General features: G+C 33.0%; 1 protein-coding gene across 1 annotated transcript; it reads right to left on the minus strand.

Moving 5' to 3' along the window:
- Window positions 1–9,422: 9,422 nt before the first annotated feature.
- On the minus strand, window positions 9,423–10,105 carry LOC106767483 (defensin Ec-AMP-D2). Its single transcript, XM_014652387.2, has 2 exons — window positions 9,957–10,105; window positions 9,423–9,819 (listed from the first exon to the last, which is right to left on the minus strand). Exons 1-2 carry the CDS (start codon window positions 10,018–10,020, stop codon window positions 9,647–9,649), a joined length of 237 nt encoding a protein of 78 aa, XP_014507873.1. The 5' UTR covers window positions 10,021–10,105; the 3' UTR covers window positions 9,423–9,646.
- Between the last annotated feature and the right edge of the window lie 231 nt (window positions 10,106–10,336).

The following is a 10,336-nucleotide window of genomic DNA, read 5'->3' on the forward strand; positions in this document are numbered from 1 at the left end:
CTCCTTATAACAACGTTATTAATGCCTAAACTTTTTTCTTTTAATATTTTAGCTCCCTCCACCTCACCACGAGCCTAATTTTTCACCTCCCATTCTTTTTATATTTCCAATTTAAATTTCCAATTTAAATCTTGAAGAATATTTTGATTTTTAAAAAAAACTGTTTATACATTGAAAAAGCAAATACTAGACTCTTATTCCTACTACCGTATTTCACATCTTAAAAATCCTACACTTTCTTTTTCTTTCTTTTCCTTTGCAGAATTTTAAATCTGAAACCCACATACTTTTCCTCGTACTTCTGTTTCTCCTAATCAGGTGTCCTCCTCTCTCATTTGTCTCCACCATTTTCACCATTTAATTTCTTTTATCTTCAGCTCCTGTTCGGTAGTAGCTTTTCGTATATCAAGTTTTTCTGGGTCCATTATTTTTCCTATATCTGCTTCATGGATGTGTGAATCATGAATTGCTTGATATGTGCTCGTACCGTGTATGAATTGTGTGTATGGAAATTAACTGGGTGTATGAACTGGGATGTATGAACTGTGTGTATGAAAATTTGGCTGAGATGTAGGGTTAACCGCAATTGGAATTGTGGTTAACGCCTGCCGCACTAGGAACTGCGGATATGGTGGTGCCGCAGCTGGATCAGCGGCTGATGGTAACCGCAGGTCGATCTGCAGTTGGTTTTGGAGGTAGTTGTCCGCATTTCACACTGCGGCTAAAGGGGACACAATTCGTCCTGTGATTGGTTTCTGTCCCATGTTTTGGGTTTATTTTTTTTGTTGATTTTTGGTTATTGCATCTCTCTTCTTCTTCCTCCCACCAATCAACAAGTATCACCACCACTTTTCTTCTTCCTCCCACCAACCAGTAAGTATCACCACCAGATGACCACCACGGATCAACTCAACTCAAAACAATCAAAGAGAAAACAGTGAACTCAAGGAAATGTTACTGTGAGTGATGGGACCACGAAACAAGGGGTGCATGTTAGGGTTTATATTATCATGGTTGTTGGTAGTTAGGGAGGGGTGTTACTAGTTAAGAAATTATTAAGTGTTTTGACTTTTATTAAATAAAGGAGAAAAATGTAATTTTGGAGGTGCAGATAGAAAGAGGTTATGTGCAGGAAGAAGCACTCTTAATCATGTTTCGAATTTTTTTTTTTTTCTGAAAAGTTTTTGAAATATTTATTTGGGAAATCACTTTTACAACGGATATAATGATCATTTGAAAATTTAACGGAGTGCAGGAAAATATTTATGGGGGTGCAGGAAATAAAAGTAGATCCATTGCTTGTTCGAGAGAGAAGAAAAGAATAGCCCACTTTGAGGCAATATATAATAGATCAATATTTTTGCTCTTCAAATCTATAACATTGATTTTGATGGTGACTTAATTATAGGGATGAGATTTACCATGGAAGAGAAATATAGGTTGATTATTAGCACTGAAATTAGGTCGAATTTAAAGAACTAACAATTAGTTATATTTATATATTTATTTATCTTTTAATGGTGGAGTATAAGGGTGTAAAAAACCCTTCACATTATTACCATTCTTTTAAGAAAATGTGAAGGGACAATAAGTGCATAGAGATCCTTGCTTATTAGACAATAAGTGTTTGAAAATATAGTTTGAAATTCATAAATAAAGTAAATATAGTTTGAAAATACAAGTATTCAATATCAAAGCCAATAATCATAAAAATTTATTGTCTATTACGTCACCATACACATATATATTAGTTATATCAATATAATTTTCAAACAATTAAGTCCCATACAAAACTAATGAGAAGCTTTCCGCTCAACAAAATTCAAGCTTACTCTGTGTTCACGGTACACACTCATAAATTTGTAGTTTCGCGTGTTGGAGGAAACTTTGCAAACGGATCTCATATTGTCATCTAGAAAATCTCAAATTTCGTCGATCGTCGACATGAGAAAGTATTGAATGTATCATTGCAACTATGGTCATACAATAAATGAGTGCATTGTGTTCAAAGGCAAAGTTGAAGAGTAATTTTGATCGTCCATCTTACAAGTTTGTGAGACGCAACAGTGAGGGAGGTTTTGTAACAAAACGTGACCTACACAAATAATTTTACTCTTTATTTATTGTGGGTGATTTTCATTAAACATTAACAACCTTTAAATAGATGCAAATAGGGCCTTAGATCAAGTACAAATAATAGAAACTGACAATAAAATATCAACTAACTTTATAGGAGTAACAACTAACGAAAAATGAGATAATGTTATAGGTCAAGTTATAACCGAAAATGTTGATATGTTCACATGGACAACAACTGACCTCCAGTGGTTGATCCAAAGGTAGTCTCCCACAAGTTATTTACCTTCAGGAAAGTCAGGTCACTATAAAAAAAAAAAAAGACGCATACTCATTACCATGTATTGATCGACTAGTAGATGAAGTTATTGGCCATAATGTATTGAGTTTCCTAGAACCCTACTCAAGCTATAATTAGATTCCTATGGCGGAGGTTGATAAGTTAAAAATTTCCTTCATTACAAATGAAATTAACTAGTACTACGAAGTCATGCCTTATGGCCTAAAAAATGTTGAAGCAATATATTAAATACATAGGGGTATTGAGGCAAACCCTGAAAAATGTCATGTCGTCATTAATATGAGACATCCTAAGAATGTCAAAGAGGTATAACGTCTCATTGGAAGACTAATGACCATTTCGTGTTTTCTCTCGAGGTTGGCAAGCAAGACCCGTACAATGATAAAATTGTTAAGGAAGTCCATTAAGTTCATCTGGGATGACTAATGTCAGGGCATGTTCAAGAAGCTCAAGCAAATCTTAGCATCCCTAACGATTTTATGCAAATAGGATACTACACGACCTCTTCTGGTCCACATAGTGGCTATTGAAGAGCCATTAGCCCAACTCTTGTTCAGGAGACTAACAATGAACAACACCTCGTATATTTCATGAGTATAACTCTTCAAGATGTTGAGACAAGGTACCAAATGGTGGAGAAGGTGGCATTATCCCTCGTCACCACAACAAGAAGTTTAAGACCCTACTTCCAAAGTCATACAATCGTGGTTAAGACTGACTATCCGATACAAAATATCTTACAGAAGATGGACCTGGCAAGAAGGATGTCGTCATGGTCTGTAGAGTTCTTAAAATTCAACATCTAGTATGAATCAACAAGGTTGATAAAGTCACAGTGTCTAGTAGATTTCACTAGTAAGTTACAAGGTGACCATGCTTTGGAAGAGGAATGGTGGATATTATATGTAGACAACTTTTCTAACCCTAAGGGGGCAAGAGTCGGTATAGTCCTAAAAGGACCAAACAATGTGATGATAGTGAAATCATTGCATTTCAACTTTAAAACAACGAACAACTAGACTGAATATAAAGCCCTCACAATTGGCCTTATGTTGGCTAAGGAAGTTGAAGCCAACAAAATAGATTTCCAGACTGATTCCCAATTCACAATGGGTGATCTAATAAGGGACTAACAAGTCAATGATGCCTTACTAATATAGTACTATCACTTGGTCAGAAACTTGATTAACAACTTTACTGAGGTAAAGTTGCAGCATATCTATAGAGCAAATAATATGAGGACCGATTTGCCTTCTAAACTAGTTAGCATGAAGAACAAAGGGTGATACAAGTCGTTGTTGTAGCAAGTGTTGTTGTCACTATTCATAGAGAGAATGGACAAATGCATGTAGGTCAGTAGTGGAGAAGAGACGTGGATGAAATGGATCCCTTAGTCATGTAAGGTAAAAATAAAGGAAATATTAAGGCAAAGAGGATGGATAAAGGGCACGAAATATTAATATAAATGCATGTAAACAATCCCAACTGTTTGGACAAAGTTGCATCAGTGCAACATTTAGGAGATAGAGAAAACCCATTGTGAACTCGTCAAAAGGTAGTCGAACGTGAAGATGAATGAGAAAAGAAGTGTAGATATAGAATAAGTCCTCCCTGTACCCCTCGAGGACATGACAAACGTTATCCATGACATATACCCTTTTAAAGGACATCATATTCTTTGTCGCCCCATGCTCAAACACACACACACACACACACACACACACACACACACACACACACACACACACACACACACACACACACACACACACACACACACACACACACACACACACACACACACACACACACACACACACACACATATATATATATATATATATATATATATATATATACATACATACTATTCATGCAAGAGTTCAATATTCTTGACCACCTAAATTTGCAAAAGTGACTCCTCACCAAGAGATTTGTCCACTCGTAGCCCCTCACTCTCTCCCAAGGTAGTTTGGACTCAGTATGCTCCTCAGAAAGATCCTCCTTATTCTCAGTAATCAAGGTCTGACTACTATCATTATTTGTCTCCTACCCGAAACCCATGTTCGACCTACTATGTGACATACTTGTTACTAGTCGACTTTCGAGTGATGATTTTCTTCCACAAGATATTGGCAACAAAGCGAACTCTCATAAACTTGGTGTTCAACTAAGGTAAATGAGATCCCTATTTATGGCAAAATTTTGAACCCTTTCATCTTCTCACCTCTTCATTTTAACCACGAGATCTCTTCAGATCTAGCACCTAGGGGCCATGACTCTTCACCTCCTCAGTTTTGCTTCGTTTTGTGTGTAGTATGATAGCCATTTACCTCCCACATCATGTCAATCTTGACACTTCGTCATTTCAATGTCTTTATCGTTACGCTTCTTGAGGTTGGGGAATTATACCTATAGGGGTATATAACCACAGAAATATACAAATTTTGCTTATCACATGACCACTATGAGAAAGGCCAAAGTCCAACAAGATGACGACATTTTACATGACTTCACCATCGAGTGAGTTAAGTCCAATGGGCTATCGTGTTGTATATGACTAAATATCCTTCGGCCATGTCAATATATACTTTATAACCATCTGAATATATCCACCTAAGTGTACCCAACATGCATTGTCTGACTCATTACCATAATGGACTAGTTAAATACATTTTGGCCTACCAAAATACATGTTAGCTAACTAGCCCACAAAAGACAAGTAGGATTGTGATTAAGATATAATTTAGCACATTGATTAACTAAAGAGTAATTTAGGTAATTAATCATATGGACCAGGTTCATCCAAGTAAAAAAGCCCATAAAAAATAGTATAAATAACACATTTTATCAGGTAACCATTATGTTTTCATTAATTACCATATTTACTGTTTGTTAACGCACTTGACTAACTTGGAAGTTGAAATATTTTTTGTAGAGACATGTTTGAGACTAAGAACACTTGGAGTATTTATTAGAATCTTTACATAATATATTTGATCATGTAAATGCAAAAACAATTTCTTTTACAACACTAGTGTATAAAAGGCTTTAGACGTTGGTTATTTTGGGCATTTAACATCACATGAAGAACCGACGTCTTTACAGGTGACGTTAATGGAATGTCGGTTTTCTACATGTGCGACGTCGTTATAGATGTCGGTTAAGACCAAAGCTCGACGTCTATAAAGACATCAGACATTACACTAACCAACGTTTAAGGGCACCCTATACGTCGATTTTGTGACACGTCTGACGTCTATAAAGCCGTCAAACGTTGCACTAACCGACGTCTATGGGCACTCTAGATGTCAGTCATTACATTAGCTGACGTCTATGGGCACTATAGATGTCTAACATTACATTAACCGACGTCCATGATGTGTTGTGTTTTGATGCGGTTTTTCTCGTGTCTTTGGGTAGCGTAGTAGCACCTCCTTCCTTTGCTAGTTTCCTCGTAAGAAAAGATTGTGTCTTTTGGATTTCTCATGGCATTTCAACCCAAAGACAAACCTGGGTCGTTGCCTAGGTCCACTCCGACCGCCAATGAAAAAAGAATACGGTACGGTCATGACACCGTATTCTCACCATTTTCTTTTTCAATGGCGGTGGGAATGACTTTATGCAACAACCCAGGTTCGTCTTTGGGTTGGAATGCCATGAGATATCCAAAAAACGTAAGTTTTTCTTAGGAGAAAACTAGCAAAGGGAGAAGGTGCACTACGCTACCCAAAGACACAAGAAAAAACCGCACCAAAACACAACGAAAACACATTTTAATCGGTTCAAATAAAAGACAATACATCAAAGATTACTTTAATCGGATTAAAAGCAAGTTTAACCATATCAGAAGAGATTAAATGCACCTGTAAATTCGAAGGAGTGGAGAGAAAAGAAAAGGAAAACGATGAAGTACACGAAACTGCTGGTTCGCAATCTCTATTTTAAAAAGAAATTCGACGTCGGTTACACACGAGGCCGACATCTATAATGGAAAAGACGTTGGTTAACTCACTGATTCAACGTCTTTCTGATTTAAAAATTAATATTCGTGGGGCTTATAGACGTCGACTACTAAGGCCACTAACGTCTATATATGATTATATACGTCAGTGAGGAGGCATCTGACGTTTACATGATGGAAAGGAATGACTTTTCACCTGCTTAACACACATATAGATGTCGGTTATCACTTACCTGACGTCTATAGGTCTAACAGGTAGGTGAATAGCCATTATTGTCCACCATATAGACGTCAGTTTGGCGGGATCCGACGTCTATATGACGAAAAGGAATGACTTTTCACCTGCCCTCATTGACATATAGACGTCGGGGCTGCCCTAACTGACGTCTATATGACTGACAGGTAGGTGAACAACCATTAATTTTCGCCATATAGACGTCGGGGCCCTGTTCAACTGACGTCTATATGTCTGAAAGAAATGACTTTTCACCATCTGCCAGACATATAGATGTCAGTTAGGACAACCCTGACATATAAAAAACTATAGACGTCTGAGACCTTTCAAACTAACATCGATATGGCCAACTTATTTACGAAAATATCACTGGTCATCAATATACGTCGAGCTTACCTCTAACCGACATCTAAGGAGTGACGTTAATCAGCGTTTTTGCACTAGTACAAATTTTTCCTAATACATATATTAAATGCATAATAAACCTTCACCATTAATTTTTTCTCAATTCATAAATAACAACTATATATATCTATATATAGATTGTTTTAATTCTTAATGTAATATATAACAACTATATAAAACAACGTTAATGTCATATAAGTTTTAAATCTTTTTATTAAATGATTGTTTCTTTAATATTAACTCAGATTTCTTATCAACACGATCATTGTGTTATTACAGGACAATTTCTTTGAATATTTTTTATAATAAAGGATACTTTATAATGCAAATATGTTACTTCGTCTAAATCCAATATATCACTATAATGCGGTAACAAAAAAATATTGGAATCAAACTGAACAGATTCTATACCCACAAACATAATATATTAACATTGATTTCAACGTTATATCTAAAAATTAGAAATAATCATAATTTATAAAAAAAAATGATAAAACTTAATATTTCATTCAAATATAATAATAATTATATTATTTATATGGTTATCAAAACATTAATAAAGCAAAAAGACATCGGTACGCACGGTCTGAAACTAGTTTACTTTAAAATTATGTCTCTTTGCCTAAATAATTTTGGTTTTACATTAGACGTTAAATGCAATTATGACTGTTTATTACGCGTGTCATTAAGAGACAATGAGTTGGGTTAAAGTACTGCTTGAAAAAAAAAGAAAAAAAATTGTATCCTTAATAAAAAAAAAATATAATTTTTTTATAATTATGATAATTTATGATCGATATGTTTTAAATATATAAATTAATAAAGCAATGTTGCGAAAAAATTATCAAAAAAAATTACTAGAAAAAAACTGTTAAAATATAATGATCGAAATTCACTTTAATTATTCATTCTCCATACAACTATTATAGTGAGAGAAAATCACTAATAGCATTATTTATTTATTTATTTTTCTCTTGTTTTAAATAACTTTTTTTTCTTTTTGGGAAAGGTATAATTTCTGGTCTTGGCTTGTCACTAAAACTCAATAAATGAAAAATGCCAAATCTATCCCTCTCATCCATGCTTGTTGGTAGTCATGAAAATGATGTGATGATGAAACAAATGGACAAAGGAATAACAGAAATAGAGGGTTTGGTGGTCGCGAACGTGTCAAAACATCTATGTCAAGAATCTCTGTACGTTTATTCTTCTTGTTTTTTTCCTTTAATCATTTTTTTATCTTCCTCCAATTATTTGCTTTTTTCTACTAAATTAATATATAAATTTTATGCTTTTTAAATATTTTACCATGAAAAAGTTCTTACATATATCATAGAGAAAATAAATATATAGTGTAAAAGTGAATGAAATCTCATTATAAAATAAATCAACTTTATAAGATTAAATTAAATGTAAATTTTAAAATAATATTAACCATTTAAAATTTATTTTAATAAAATTTATTATTTATTAAATTTATTATGTCATTCATTATCAAATCATCATTAATATCTAATTTTTTTTTACTTTCAAAATATAAATGATGTGAAGAAATCTATTAAAAATGATAAGATCAAATTAATATATATATATATATATATATATATATATATATATATATATATACACTTTATTTTATAAATTATTTTGTATAATTAAATTAAATTTAAAGTTCATTTTAAAAAAATTGTAAAAATATAAATTATTTAAATTATATATGATGATAAATCTATCATTGTAAATTTTTAAAGATTTAGCAATTTTTATATCCTCAAGTGATCCTCTTGAAACCTATATCTCCAAAAAATTATATTTCATATTTAATATTGATAAATATATTAATTTACTTCATATTTTGTAATACTTGAGTTTTTTCTTTTTTTGGAGTTACTGATTAAATGTTGAAAAAATAATAGATTTCATGTCGGTAAGTGTGGGATCCCAAAGCTAGAACTTTATTTTTCTTTTTCTAAAGATGAATATACTATTTCCATCTCCTGTTTTGATATGAGACAGGACAAGAAGTTTGAGCACTTCACTTTTCTATTTCTTTTATAGCACTATATTATTTAATATTTTTATTTTATATATTTTATCCTTCTTAAAATATATTTTTAGTATAACAATTATTCAAGGATAATAACAATGATAAAAAAGGTAAATAATCTATTCATAATAATAAGTACTTATTTATTTTAAAAATATATATAAACCTTTTAATTTTATTTAAATTTTACTTGAACTTATTGAATATATATTTATGAAAGAAAAATTAACATGAATATATAATTAACTTAACATCTTACTCGTAAAATTAATGTTAAAAACGTTCTAAGGAGTTGTGATAAGTTCAATCAGACTTAAATCAGATGTTAATATATGTTTTGCTCCTAAATCAATCTTTAATCTTTTTTAATCTCGATAAAAAGAAAAAAAAGGGATAACAGAAACAAAATTTATCATTACATCACAAACATATTACAATATAATCATCGCACTCGTCTAATGAAAAAGATCTGCAGAAGAAGAAGATACAGAGAAAGATCAGTGGTACGTAACCTTTATTCTCAAACATAAGACACTTAATTAACAACACTGGTAGAAAGATGATAGACGAATCATCTTCTATGGAGATTAATTTCCTTCAGAGCACACTCATATAGTTTCAACAATGTTTGGTGCAGAAGCATCTGCGACGGAAGCCGCGGCAATGTCCTCCGGTGAAACGTTCAGTTCGGCAAACAGAAGCACAGTTGGTGTTACTCACGCATGGTCCCTTGAAACGGTGGCTCTGAGACTCGCATGTCCTTGCCTCCGCCACCATTGTTGGCCCCATCTCTGCTCAATTCATTCGAAAACACAACTTAATTAACACGATCTACTTCTTTAATAATCTAATTCACAATCAAAAGGAGAAAAAGAAAATGTTAAAAGAAAACCCTAAAATGATAGTATTGAGCGTGGAGAAGGCTTACCGGTGGCCACCAGAAGCAGAAGAAACAGAAAGATGGTTGAGACCAAAGGCACAGAGCGAGCCATGTGTGAGAGAGTAGGAGAGTTTCAAGAGGAACTGAAGAAGCTGATGTTGATAGAGCGAAGTTCAAGTGGAGCTGGTTGCTCTTAAATAGAGCGATCGAGGTAAAAACATGTAATATTATTATTACACCTACATTAAATCCTTCATTAAAATATTTCGTAATCCTAATCGCATCTTTTAATTCTCTCTTCAACTTTTATTAAGAACTACTTTCTAAACTTATCTCTATTATAGAAAAGGAGATTTATATAATGATCTACTACCACAATAAATCTAAAACTTCCAATATAAGAAATTTAATAAATAACAAATACTTTT

This window comes from Vigna radiata, chromosome 7, assembly GCF_000741045.1.
Source record: "Vigna radiata var. radiata cultivar VC1973A chromosome 7, Vradiata_ver6, whole genome shotgun sequence".
NCBI classification, from domain to species: Eukaryota; Viridiplantae; Streptophyta; class Magnoliopsida; order Fabales; family Fabaceae; genus Vigna; species Vigna radiata.